Source organism: Perca flavescens, chromosome 23 (assembly GCF_004354835.1).
Source record: "Perca flavescens isolate YP-PL-M2 chromosome 23, PFLA_1.0, whole genome shotgun sequence".
NCBI lineage: Eukaryota > Metazoa > Chordata > Actinopteri > Perciformes > Percidae > Perca > Perca flavescens.
In genome coordinates, this window is record NC_041353.1 from 10675853 (window position 1) to 10690842 (window position 14990).

General features: G+C 41.6%; 1 protein-coding gene across 1 annotated transcript in view; it reads right to left on the minus strand.

Annotated features, from left to right (window-relative positions):
• Window positions 1–14990, minus strand: part of snd1 (staphylococcal nuclease and tudor domain containing 1) — a 179150-nt gene that overhangs the window by 62167 nt on the left and 101993 nt on the right. The window contains exon 17 of the mRNA XM_028570226.1: window positions 5212–5400. Coding sequence (XP_028426027.1) covers window positions 5212–5400 — 189 coding nt within the window. The remainder of the gene's footprint in view (window positions 1–5211; window positions 5401–14990) is intronic.

A 14990-nucleotide genomic window follows, 5' to 3' on the forward strand; every position in this document is an offset into this window, starting at 1 on the left:
CCACCAAGGACACGTCACAAGGCTCAATGTCAAAACGATTCTGCTTCAAGTGCTTTGACGAGTGTCGTTGATGGACGGGTGAAGTATAAGCAACAGCAGCACATGGTCCTGGGTTTATGCTTCTGAGGGATTTCTCTCAAAAAGGGTACACGTGATGCAGCTGCCTGACTCACTCTGACCACAGTCCAGGCCAAAGAAGGAATTGCGCCCCCCCCCCATGATACAAAAAACCTGTAAAGCAGCTGAGGGGAACAAGGGCATGACACGGCATCTGAGAAGGCATTAATCCAGTTAATAAGAAGGCATTCAAGGATGATTAATTGAAGGATGAGAGAGAGAGAGAGAGAAAAAAGAGAGGGGGAACAAGTGAAGAGGGTGAGCATAAGGATGCACTGAAGAGGTTAAAAGAAAGACAGTGGTCTGTGAAGCGGGCTGAGAAGGACTGAAGGAAAGGGGCGGGCAGTGCTGTAAGGAGGAGAGTCCTGTGACATGAAATATCTTTAACAGGGGTTGTCATATCCTCTTTCTTCTCCATTCACTCTTTTCCGTCCTCCTCTCTCCCACTCTGAGACCCATTGGAGTGTGTTAATCTCCTTTGAGGTTGGGTAATTACAGCAAAAAAATAAAAATAAAAAAAAACTCTCAAACGCTCAACAGAAAGCACACACTGGCTTTTATTGAGGGCCGATTGTTGATTCACCTCTTCATAATTGGACCACTCCAATCACTAGCATGTTTCTTTGCTCTGCCAGTTTGCAGCTTTTAGGTTGCTTTTCTTTCAAGTAGACAAAAATACATGCAACCGTTCAACTTTGGAGGATAGTGAAAAGCTCTGACGAGTAGACCAGAACCAAGAGCTTCTGAGAGTGTCAATTGATGTTCCTCTCATTAATATACCTCCTCATTCTATTTCATTTTTTTTTCTTTCATAAATTTCACAAGGAAAAAAAAAACAAGTCCCCTGAAGCACAACCAAATACTGACAAACCACACCTGTTTAGTCTTAGGGTAACTTCAATGAAAGCTGCAGCCAATGTCTCTGCAGTCAAATTCTTGCTCCCAATACACTTTGTGCCAAACTGCTGCTATCTTGTCAGATTTATTTCACTCAGCTGCAAGGATGGGAATACTGGAACATCATATGAGCAGCATGGTGGCCCAATGGTTAGCACTGTGGCCTCACAGCAAGAAGGTTCTGGGTTTGAATCCAGGTCGTTGTAGGTTTATATGTTCTCCCTATGTTTGCGTGGGTTTCCTCCGGGTGCTCCGGTTTCCCCCACCATCAAAAACATGTACTGGGTTCTTTAGTCAGTGCCCTTGAGCAAGGCACTGGCTCAGATCAGGAGTTGGTCCCCGGGCGCTGTGATTGGCTGCCCACTGCTCTCTTGAGGGATGGGTTAAATGAATTTCGCTATGTGTATGTGACAATAAAGTACCTTTACCTTTATTCTATTTATGAATCGCTGCAATGAGCAGTCTCATATTGCAAAGACAAAATGCAGTGATTTTGCAACAAGTCTTGTTTACAGAGATTCCAGGTAAGCAAGAATTTGTTTCGCTATCCCTACGAGCATCCATATATTCACAAGCATGCTTTGCAAAACCAGGAAAGATATTTATTAAGAGGGCATGAGCATACTGCTTGGCAACAATCCACTCATTGTTAAAACTAGAGATGTTCCGATACCAGTATCGGTATCGGCTCCGATACTGCCTAAAACGCTGGTATCGGGAAGTACTGGAGTTTATGCAACGATCCGATACCACGTAATAAAGCCCTAAAGAAAATCTACGTTAAAGTACTTTATTTATTTTCTTTTTCTGTTATAACTGTCTGTCAAACTGGATAATAAAAGAAAGTTCTAATGCATTTATTGTTTGTGTTTGTTCATGTTTCACAAAGAGTTTAACCTGAGCCAGACAGACAACAAAGATAGAAATACTATCACATCCATACAGGCCCTGTACAGGGAGTTACAGGGATAGTAGTATACAATTGTTAAAACATAATAAAATATATGGCCGATACGCAAGTTCAGGTATCGGAATCGGTATCGAGAAGCAAAAAATGGTATTGGGCCATCTCTAGTTAAAACAACGTGAAATAAGTCAACACAGTGTCCCGGGTCTGTCTTGTAGCTGAATCGTGTAAACATTAGTACTGAAAGCATCACAATAGCTTTTGACAGGGCGACACGCTTTACAGAGATTTATGTAAACAATAGCTGACCCATAAATAAATGGGGAACAAAATAGGCGTGTGCCCATGCCCACAACTTGAGCCTTCTGCATTGGTTTGCTGTGAGGACTGTTCCAAATATTGTTCCAAAAGATGCTGATGCGCAAGATCAAAATCTGCTGAGCTATAGGAAAGGCTCTTCTTCAAACCCTTTGGAATCACTTTGTCCCAATGGTCTCATTGTAGCAAAAACTCATATTCACTTAAGTCACACGAACTAAGCAATTTTAGTTCAGGATGCTACTGCAGAAAGCCTCAATCCCCCTTGTTGTCCGGGGTCCCTGTTGGACCACCAACGCAAAGTTTTCTTTAATGAGTGTGTGTGTGTGTGTGAGCGCACCCCCCGAGTCAGTTTCATTATGACAACCTTGTGTTCTTGTAGGGACGCCTGACACAGCAGTACCACTGATGTCTTCCATATCCACAGCCGTAGGGCCAATAAAGGGCAATAAGAAAAGAGGAAGAGAGAGAGGGAGGGAGGTGGGAGGAGATGCAATCTGCCCTACCTAGCCTCAGCCTACACACAGACAAAGACCATCCACAACTTCAAAAGAGAAAGACAGGAAAAAATTTGCCAAGCTCTCAGCTTTTCCCGAGATGGTCTCTAGGGGTTAATTAGAACACCAAGTCCCACCTCATCTGCCTTCGAGTTGCATACAATGTATTCACACATACATACAACCAACTTCCCTGTGCTCCATTAACACAACACACTCTCCACTGCAAACACACAAACAAATCAGGCAGTGGTTGATCCGTGCACCGGTGCCTGTGGCAAACTAACATCAAACATAATCACCGTCTGTCTGGTCTACTCAGGCCACACTCTGTCGTCTTTCCTCTCAGCCCTGTCCGCACTCAGGTTAGCTCAAGTCAAAACCTTGTGGTGAAAGTCAATCTGTCTCAACGCCGCAAAGGGGGTCGGAAACCAGTAGCGAAATTGTCATCAGAGGTGTCAGGAATGTGTCGTCTTGCTGCAGGTAGATTTAACGTGGCAGGGTTGGTGTGCTCACATCGCTGGCCAGAATAGCCTTCTTTTTTTTTTGTAAATCCGGACAAAATATTCACCTCTGCACCACTCTCACGCTCTTTAGCTCTCTCTTTCACCACTTTAAGAAAAGGAAACCACAGGTGGAGAGTATCTGTGAGGAAAAATAGGGAGGCCAAGAGCAAGAAAGACAAGTAGGAACACTCTGCTGATGAACATGATAGATTCAGAGAAAGGAAAAAGAACACAGCCCCTTCTTGGCTCCGGCAATCCATCACGTTTATATGGGCAGAAGAGGCATTTGTGTCTCCTTAAGGACCCAAATAGGTAGAAGTGAGTGGGAGAGAGAGAATGGAAGAGAGGGAGAGAGGGTAAAAGAAATATGTTACAGAGATAGAGAGAAAAAGGACAAGGATGACAGCTGGCCAGGCACTTCATGCATCTGGCAGGGGTGACTCATGGAGCCATAATGAAAATGCAGGGCGAGATCAGGATCAGTGTGAGCGAGGCCTCCATCCATCAAAGGACTCCCATTGAGGAAAGGAAGCTTCAATGATAACGGGGAAATATGTGGCTATTCTCAACACCAGATGGATCATTTCCACATTGTTGGTGGCATTGAGACAATGAATGGAACACAGAAACTCATTTTTTTCGCCAATATTAACTTAACATGCTCTTATAATCACTTATAATCCCACTAAGGTATGTAGGCCCACAGTATTCATTCTTTCATGTGTATAAAATATCAGAGACAAATGCTGAGGAGGACTTATTGTCGTTCTTTCGTTTGACAAAATGCGATTATGTAATCATGTGCACTGTAATTATAGTTGCAATTCAGTTAACTTGCCAAAATAAAAATGCTGAAATTGATTACAATGTTTCAGCATTTGTTTCATACCTTTTATGTTTTACGCTGCCGGTTATACACTGCTTACAACTTAAAAACAGCATCAGATAGAACCAAATACATGTTTTTTTTTCATGGAAAACTATTTATTTGCGGGTGTTGCTCACAAAAACCTCAGAGACTTTGTGTGTACTGAACTGAACGACACACAGCACAAATGACCAGACTATTACTGCATTGGGTGGCAGCGTGAAAATATATATATATATATATATTTTTTTAAAATAGGTAGCAAAATAGCACATTTTAAACTGCTAAGAGTACACCAGTTTTGTGTGGGTTTTAGCTGTCAATAGTGTGTGGGAGCTGTGTGTGTCTTTGCTGCTTCTGTATATAAATGAACGCAGTGCTATAGAGATGAAGGGGGATGACGTGCTAATGGCCCATCAGCCAAACAATAGGATACAGACGTTCCTAGGCGTCGGGCCCGGACACACAGAGACGATAATCGGCCGTCGGACAGTCTGGCGAGGTCAGTGACTCAAGTCTTTTCGGTGGGTTCCGTGCCGTCGTCCGTCCGAGGGGCCGTTGTCCTTCATTTTGGCCGATTTGACATGTATAATCGGCAGGACGGGCAATGCCGGCAGTCGGACTCAAATGAACCATCTGATTGGTAGAGTGCTAAGCCGGAAACAGGGAGCGGAATGACGTTGTGACTCGAGTCTCTCAAAATCTGATGAAAATCTTTTAAACTGACCTTTGTTGATTCAGCAACTGCACGGCCTATTAAAATGTTTTCAGAAACACGTTTCGGTAAACTTTGTCTTTGAATTTCCGGAGAAAACAGACCCACGTGATACGTTCGTCCAATCAGCTGCCGGTTTTAATTTTTTTGGGCAACAATACAGATTAGCGCCGCTTGCTGTTATGGAGACATATTACGTCTCGTCTCTTCAGTGTGTTCGGAGGCATTTTTTGACCAACTCGGGGAGACTGATCAGTCCAACTACCTTTTCTGCCGACGGTTGGCCGTCTGGTTGGTGTGTAAGCAGCTTTATAGTGTCTGGCGGTGCTAGTGTTAAATAGGACGTATAGTAGGTGCAGCTCTTGTAGCATCTAAATAGGACCTACCTTCTCTTTCCTCTGTCTGCATGACTCCTCGGCTGAGACCAAGGTTTTGTAGTAAGCGCTGCGCTCTGCTGTAAAGTGGACCTTGGACAGAGCATTTTCTACCAGCGCGACTGACAGATTCACACCCTCAATGTGCAGCCATCCAATGAAGTTTCCTGCTTTGTCCATGCTCTCCACTTCAACTTCCACCTGGAACAGATGAATAGAAGGAGAGAGGAGGAAGGAGAGGAAGAAAAGAGTCCAAGTTAATGTTCTGTGTCTGAGATTAGGTTTGGGATTCAATTACAGCAATGAAGTGAAGGTGGGGGGTGTGTGGGGGGTGGTGTTCGTGAGGAGACACCACTGCTTTTAAATAGACACATCAATGGAGGCCCATGAGCACTGTATTGATTTGATAGCACACACCAGATGCTGTTTCATCCCTCTGTTGTGGATTTTCCAATCAGTGATATCTGGTCTTGGCCAGCGCGGCACACATTTCTTGAACACAAACACCCAGTAGTGGCATCTTGATTTTGTGCGCATTGAGGCCAACTTGTCCTTGACATTCTCAATTAAGCACTACTGTCAGTTTTCAAAATAAGCAACTCAATTTGCTAACACTAAAAACTCGTACGTGTAGAAATCCCAGGGCCTGCACAAACAGTATGAGTGGCTTTAAATTAGTGTTGCGTATGCACTTCAATGTTAATTAAGACCTTAAATATTGCCATCCTACTTTTTTGTAATGTACTATGATTTGCAATTAGTGACAGCAAAGTTGCAATTCCCTTAAGTTAACAAATGAAGGCACTGAAATAGCTAACCCTGCTGACAAAGGAGGAAAGATTTCCCAACATTTCCCACGATGGACTATAACCAAATTCTGCCGATTCAGGCTAATTATCTATTCATTACATTTTGTTTCATAAGTGATGGATGACCGGGTAAAGAAGAAGGAGGAAAAAAAAAAATCAATCGATTTTTTTTTTTTAGACTCTAAAGCCTCAGTCAGCGAGAAAGTGAGAGGGCAGGTGTGCTGAAGAGATAGGGAGAAGTCAAGCGATTAAGACTCGGGCTGCTTAGCCTGCGGCCACAAGGGAAATCTGAGGGGAATTAAGTTTGTAAACTGCTCTGCCTTGTTCTTAACTAAAGTAAAAGCTTTTATTAATGAATGCATAATCTGTTCTATTATTAAGCTCAAAACTGACAACCTAGGCATATAGCAGCAACATACATATATTCCCACTTTCTGGATCTAATTGCCATTTGGATCAAGCCATCAGCAGTGTGGAAAATAGCTAAAAAAGGCGTTTAAGGTTCTGTTATAACAACACTTACAATGGTACATCAACAATGTAGCAATGGTTCAAAGAAAAAGAAATGTCTGTGATTTGTGTCCCACAATTTATGTCATGTACAAAAGTAGCGGTTTCTATTTATAAAAAAAAGAAATGACCTTAATAATAATGATTGTACTTTTCTCTAACATGTTAAAAAGGTACTGTAAAGGCTCCATGACAAAAGAGCAGCTAGGACATTTGTCTAGCCTCCCAGGTCTTGACCGTGATACGATCTAAGTCCACTCATACCTCATCTGCCTCTGTATTATCTGCTTTCTCTTACTCTCCTTCTCCCTTCCATCGTGCTATCTTAGATACTCACCCTATTTTATCTCTCTTGTCTCTAAGTGCAAAAGCGGTTACATAACTAGGCTATTAGAGCAACGCTGGTCCTCCGAGCACCCAAATGTCAAAGTGGGCAAGTGCTGGGGGAAAAAAGGCTAAAATGGCTAGTACAACCTAACCAACTAATCAGTCAACCAACTACCACGAAGGGCAGCAAATGCAAATGCAAAAACACAACACTGGCACCTCAACACAATACTCGCTGAGAAAAATTGGAGGAAAAATACAAAGCTCCCCTTGCAGACTAAATCTGCTCCACAAGGTGTTATAAAGTGTATGCAAAAATTATAACAATAAAGCCTACACACTGAAAGCTCCTGAACCAAAAACTATTATCACCACGAAAAACAAAGGGGGAAATAAAAAGACAATACTAGCTGACTTTGTAGAATGAGTGGAAGACTTCTGATTACCCATTTTTAGTCGGATCAGCCTTTTGCTCAGCAGGTCAGTCAAATAGATGAGAGAAAAAAAAAAAAAAATCATGGCAATAAGAGGTTTAATCACACCTCATAAGGGGGAAATTACACTCAAAATAGTCAGATTTGCTGGTTTGCTTCCATATTGCTGATAATTCACAATCTTTCTCTAAAAGCTAAAGAGCTCTTCAAATCATTCCACAGAGATTTCAGGGTGGATGCAGAAAGCTATCTTGAGGTCAAGGAGAGATTCTCTCTCTCTCTCTCTCTCTCTCTGCCCCCATTCCTATACACTCATACATTGGCTAGAGGGAAAATATAACTCTCCTGTGGCAACTAGATAAATGTGATGAATGCCACAACCATGTGGAGAAACCACACAGCAGGACAAGTCTGATCAATCATGCTTTTATGGGGTCAGATGTAAACATGTGCTATCCAGAGATGACAAGAGAGAGAGAGAGGTAAAGATATGCTGAGGGGAAGGAATTGTTAAAATTGAAATTATTGGCAACACAGACATGTTTACATGAGTTAAATTAGTCTTAATTTCCCCCAGACCATTTAAATGGGAAACTTAATTTACCACATACCGCCAGCCTTAAGGAAAGAGACTTTGCCTGCTACTTACAACGGCACTACATGACTAGAGGGGTGGAGCGACTACACACATCATTTATAATAACAAATAGGCCTACTAAGGAATGTTAGTAATATACTAGAATACATTCAAAATTGCATGACATGATTGACAAACCGTAGCAAAGTCAACAGGCTAGAAAACATCAGTCTAAAACCACGCTCCAATCTGTGAAATACACAGTGAAAGGACAGTTTGTGTGGTGTATGTTACACTAACATGTCAGAAACAGTAAGAACAGTCAAAGTGGACAATTCAACTGAACCAATAAGTCATTCAATGTAAAAGAATCACTTATGTTGTCATATTTATCTTTATGGGTCAAACAATACACATATGTAAATTATAAACCTTGGGTGACCCAAAATTCATTCAATAAAAATGAAAGTGGTATTCCAGCAGGCAGTGGTGGAGAGATGAAAGGGGCTAATAGAGAGGCCAAATGTGAAATTAAGGAGGACAAATGAATTCATAAAAACAGAGTGGCGACCCAATTCTCCACCGGCATAAAAAGGTCAACTTGGAGAGGCTTTAAATCCATGGCAGCATTGCAGAGTAATAATACTAGTGTTGGTACAGTATTCCGCACTTAATACGCACTTTTGTTTTTATTATTTTAGAGTTTTTAACATATACATTACTTTTAGCTTTTATTCAGGTGTTCTTGAGCTGTGTCTGTACTAAGTTATAGCCTCTCTGGCTTTAAAAAAAAAAACTTTATTTTAGGGCACTGCCAAAATCTCCATCCATCCATCCATCCAAAATCTGATGGAGGGTGGGGGTGTGGCCTTGACCAACTGCCACTTTGCTCGTTTGAAAGCCATGATGTCTCTCTCTCATGGGTGGGCCAAATTCTCTGGGCGGGCAAAGCAGAGAAAGGGAAGGTAACCTTGTTCCTTATGAGCTCATAAGGAGAAGATTCCAGATCGGCCCATCTGAGCTTTCATTTTCTCAAAGGCAGAGCAGGACACCCAGGGCTTGGTTTACACCTATCACCATTTCTAGCCACTGGGGGACCATAGGCAGGCTGGGGGAATTCATATTAATGTTAAAAAAAACCTCATAAAGTAAAATCTTCATGCCACAGGACCTTTAAAGATGATACAATACCTTGAAAAATATAGATTTTTGATACATGGAAAAATTTACACAACATTTCAGGGCATAACATTTCCGATGTGTTTTTTGCATCCTGCCTTTCCTTGCTCATTTGTCCTAAATGTTAAGTATTTTTAAAGAGCACTCCTACTGTTTCTTTGTCAACCTTGTGAGTGAGTGCATGAACAAATACTTGATATGCATCGAAAAAGCTATATTTTTGACAATATTAGCAGCATTTGTCATATTTTCTACATTACATTGAGTCATGGACATAATCACTAAATTGAGCTTTTATGAAAATAATTTAGTTTTTAGGATATTGCTCCAACATCAATTCCCTCTTTGCTTCCCTACTTTGCACAAGAGAAAGCGCTCAGGAGCCAGATCTAAAAACTGAATTTCAGAGTTTAACAAATACACACACATGCAATTTGAGTTCCTCCTCCCTTTAAAGTAAATAGCTTTAGTCACAATGTGGGGAGGACAGGGGAGGCGGAGTGGAAACTGCTTTGAGTAGAGCCCAGATGGTTCCCAGCGGAGGCTTCCTCCGAGCCAAAATGGCTCCCGCCGGAACACAAATGGGCTCTGGTAATCTCATAAATGCTGGGATTGTGTCGACACAGTGGACGGAAAAGAGAAAAAGGCAAACTACGCATACACACAAAGTCATGCACATGTGCGTGCAAGCGCATACACATGTGCAGTCATTCACAAGTACAGAAGACAAAGCCATTTGGTACCATTGAAGTGAAACCTGGCCCGAGGGCATGTTTTATAACTGCAGCAGATTTAATTCACTTAGCTGGTTTAAAGTGAACAAAAAAAAAAAAGCAAAAAAAAAAAAAAAAAAAAGACTGCGGTAGGTGACACGTCATGTCAGAGCCAAACCCTGCACTAAAAGAAAATTAAAGAACAGGGTGGGCTGGCAATTTCAAAATTGGCAAGCAATGGGATTTTCTTTTATCACCACATCCAAACAAAACAAATTTTGAATACCTGCAGGGATAAAAGCTAATGGATAAGCAGGGTGTGTCCGATGGGTGTCCAAGCCATTTAAGACCCCATGAGGTCTAACATGGCACACAGGTTAAAAGCTTGATTCAAGTATTGCTTTATGCATACATTATATGCTGTGCATTCTCTCATCGGGAAAGGAGCAGGCTATATACATGACGCAAAAAATAAAAACAAATAATGACCACCACCACTCAAAGAGGGGACGAGTTAGTGAAGGAGATGCATGTCTTGAAAACGAGCATGGAGTTCACTCAGAAGGATGTAGATGAATTGAGATTAATCTGTCAGTGAGCGCTTTCAATCACCAGTGATGGGAACTCTGCCACTATCTAAAATAAAATGAGTTTTACTGCATATTCAAATGACTGAGATCACAGTTATCATCGCAGAGATTTAAGTTTGCACAAGTCAAATTACCAGTCCTGGTCGTAAAAGTTTAAAAGGCAGAGACGGGAGCAAACATAGCATTTGTACAGAGTGTACTCCAGACTGTTGGCGTGTAAGCGAGTGAGAGAAAAGTGTGAGAAAGTGTGCGTCTGTACTTGCTTATCAAAGAGGGCTCTGCAATGTGCAGATGCAAGCAGTGAACACCACAACAGACTGGCAGGTGGAGACGTTTTGGCATGTCTGTATTTATTCTCATTAAGCAACAAGGAGGCAGCTGCTTTTATGGCTACTGTACTCTGCCACTTGGCTCGGCTCTCTCAAATCTTTGTGTGTCCGTGTGTATAAAATATCAATAGTCTTTAAGTAGCAAGAAAAATGATGCAGGGGATAATATTCATGGAGGGTGTTAGCGCCTGCTTGAGCGTTAAGGGATTAAGGGTTCATCACATGAATGAATCTGTGTGTGTGTGTGTGTGTGTGTGTGAGTGTGTATATATATGTAAAAAAATAATAAATGTAACATACGTTAGGACACTCGATTGATATGACAAGGTAAGGGGAGGCCAAAGTAACTTAATGTAACCGAGAGTACCAGCAAGAGTTTTTTAAAATCCATCTCCTCGTACTATCTACTCATCGCCCTCATCACCATGACTCATAAGAAACAAGACAGGCAGATAGACAGACAGAAAGAAAGTCCAAAAGAAAGAAACAGAGAAAGACTTAAGTCACTCCCACCTACAGCCCTTTGCTCATACAGCAGAATAAGCCATTCATCAAACTGAACCTTGAGGAAGATTGAAGGAGCAATGTGGTTGTGTGTAGTGTATGTGTGTGCGCACTCCTTTGTGTGCTCGGGCAAAGAGATCAAACCTCCTCTAAGCATTGAGTGATCCTAAGCCCTAGATTGAGGTGCAAAGTGGGGAGAAAGGGGGGAAAAAAAAGAGGAGAGTAGAGCAATCAGATAATCTCTATACCTTAATTCATATTCCTAGCCTTCCCTATCCATTAAAAAAAAAAAAAATCAATGCCTCTGGACACTTAATTCAGAGTCATGAATGTTGCATGAAAAGGACAGTTTGTCCTTTTCATGGGCACATGTGGATTTAGGTATAAAAAGCTGAGTGCTGACAGGTCTAGCCTCACTGCTCCAAGACCAGTCTTGCGTGAAAACTCCATTTGGGGGTATGAACGGCACCATCCAACAAAAGTCCATAATTTCTCAATATTGCCCTTCATGCTGGCCTGATATGGATTATTTTTTTCTGCGTGGACACACATGGCGTGTAGTTCCTTTAAATGATACATTTGTACCCCCAAGAAATCCACAAACTGCATTTGATCAGATTTCAACCAAAAATCAATATCTTGTGAAGGTGTTCCTGTTGGGCGGAGATCATTAATCAAAGCTAAATTTCAAACTGAATGGCGTCCAGGGCGACAGATGAGCGGGGAGCACAATAAATAAACAGACAACTACTACTAGGTAATAAATCCACTATTAGTGTGACAGAGTTGCTTCAAGCAATGACAGGTATGTGAAAAGGGAACCTGCTTGGCTCCACAGTGATCCTGTAATATGTGTGTATGCGTGAGATTCTCTGGGTGTGGAATCGTATTCTCGCCAGAGACCAGGAATAACATCTCAGTTGCGCTGTCACTGTTTTGCGAGGGCAATGGCCGTGTAGACAGCACTAACCAGAAAGAAATGGAGGCTACATCCTAATGTGTATGTTGGGTAATCTTTTCTCACAAAATGTAAAGATAAGAAAAATGAAGTAAATGTCCTAACACCCTGAAGCTGTTTACGTTAAAGTGCTGCAATTTGGTTGCGAGTCACCCTCTAAAAATCTTCCCACAGCCCATTATCAATAGTGCATGTCCATTACTAAGGTCCATAAACTGCTGTTAATGGAACATAGTAGCACAGCATTGTCAGGAAAAGGGGACATATGCTAAATCCCTCAAAATAAACAAGCTATTTGATTAGAGTAATAGGCGCTTTTTCTTTTTGACCTTCTTCTAATAAAGAGACCTAACTCTAAGAAGACCCGTTTGTCTTAAGTGCTGCACTTGTTTAGTACATATCTCACTCCCTCACACCAGGGATGCCTGTGTATAAGGCTGGTTACACATTGCATGTGTCGCGCGAGCGTGGCGTTTCTGTTGAGTCTCAGCTGCGTGGATTTTTCTGTGTCCTACACACCAGAAGCGTGTCTGACGCGGCGCTGCTCCTGCTGCTAGGTACAGGGAGGGCTGATCTCGGGACATACCGCCGACAGATTCAAACTCTGAAAAATGGGTAAGTGGGCTGTCTGTTTATAACAACTTTGTGTAGCTGTAAAGAGCCTACCTATCTGATGTTGGACCGTCACTCAGAACACACACTACGTTGTTATCGTAGCCTATCCTATCTTTATATATAGCCTACTGATTTGATTAAAGCAAGACGACGTCGGCAGTATTGACTGCAAAATATGTTACAGAATATTTCGTTCTGTATGACAGGTGCAATATTTGAAAATCTTTTCTCTGAAATTTTTTATTACATTTATATCTACATTGATGTCAAAACCTCGAGACTTCAAACATCAAGATGTCATTTATTAATATGCATTTGTGTCTAAATGACAAACATATTTTCCTATTCTATTTTGCCTGGAAACTCTTCCAACACGCTCGCGTGAAAAATAGGCGTCGGTTCTATTTCAGGCACGCGTCTCAGGCGCGGCTCGAGCCTCGCGTCTCACGCAAGCAGTGTGTAAGCTCTAACCTGTTAACACGGGGGCCGAAATATAAACGGACACGCCACGCGGCTGATACGCTCGCGCAACGCATCCAGTGTGTAACTGGCCTTAAATGGCTAAATGCGTTAGCATGTCATTGTTGTCAAATCATGAGGAAAAAAGGGTCTGTTCAAGGAGAAATCTATAAATATAGATCCCTTTTTTCTTTTCTTTTTTTAATAGAGAGAGGGAGAGAGACAGACAGAGAAGAATAAATGAATGTATTAAACAAACCGCTATTGATCCCTTAATGGCATAGATCAGGCAGGGATGTAGATGACGTGTTAATGGGCCCTGTAATTTAAAAATAATCTTCACGTAGGAAGGAACAGCAGCAGTCGGGTGGTAAAGAAAGGTGAGCCGGGAAACTGATGACTCGTGTATTCCCCACTACAAAAATAGGAATAAGTGCCAGAGAGGGTAAAAAGGTCATCAACCATCAAACAGTGGTAAAATGTGGGCAGTGAGACTGGTCCTGTTTTTATATTGACATCAGCTAAAATGATTGACCTATTTTCATTCGCATAGGAAAATATGAATTAATGAGACATTTTTAGTGTAGCACGTACTACTGAAAGACACTGGGTGATCTCAAAGAGAATAGTGGGTGACAAGTCAAGTCAAACAAAACACATTCTCTCAAGCAGATAAAAATGGAAGAGAACAGTCTGCTGGCATTTTAATTTATGGATAGCAATGGGATTTCCTTTTATCACAATGTCCACACAAAACATTTTAAAAACCTGGAGGAGATAGGATACAATATCAGCAACACCAAGCCAGTGGGACATTTAGAATGGAAAAAGGTTGGATGAGGTGAAGCTTCCCCGTTGGCTACACTAAGCCAGTAGGATGCCTGTGTGTGCGGGTTATTGACCGTCCCCTGCTTTGGCAAGCTAGCAGTACAGCAAGGTCTAGGCCAAGGGCCAAACCTCTGGCACCACTTCCAAACTAGGTTGCTTCATTAACTATCGGACCATGGACTCAGGACTGGCAGCTGTTTGTCAGATGTTGATCGAGTTAAGCCTGGGAAGGGGAGGTTATAATATGCTGGAAAAACCACGCTGCATTATTTCCAAGTGTTTCTCATCATCCTGAAAATGAGGGATGAGCAGTGAATGTTAATATATAAAAAATATCAATAAAATGAGTAGAGCTGAAAGGGTTAGTCTGAACCAGTGCCAACTGGTAACACTTTACTTTGTTTTCCTATTTAGCATTTATAAGCAGTATACAAAATGTAATAATTAACACACTACAATATAGTTGTAAGCAGACATAAGCATAGTGTCTGGATTGTAAGCAGACATAAGCATACTTTAAAGCATGTATTAATGTAATGTTGTACTTGTTGACATATAATACACATCTGTTTACAACTACATTATAGCGCAATATAAACTGTTAATATAAAATTAATATACTGCATAAATGTTAAATACATGGGCCTTAAAGTTTTGCCAAACAACTTTCCATTGTACAAGAGTAACAAACAGGTGGGAATGAAGGGCAGAGCTCATGTTAAGAAGAAAAGAAGCTCACCATTTACAGCGTGGTATAAGGTAAGGATTGGCCACAGTGTTTCCTGCAGAGCTGTAGTGTGTCTCAATCTGGCTGTCTAAACAACTTGGTGACAGAAGGACTCTTTCTCACATACCCAAAGTATACACCAAGCAGCATTGCATTGAGGAAAAACATTTTTCACTGGCAACACAGCAAACTAACCCTTACAGAATTTGAGTGCCTGCACACCTGTTTCTGA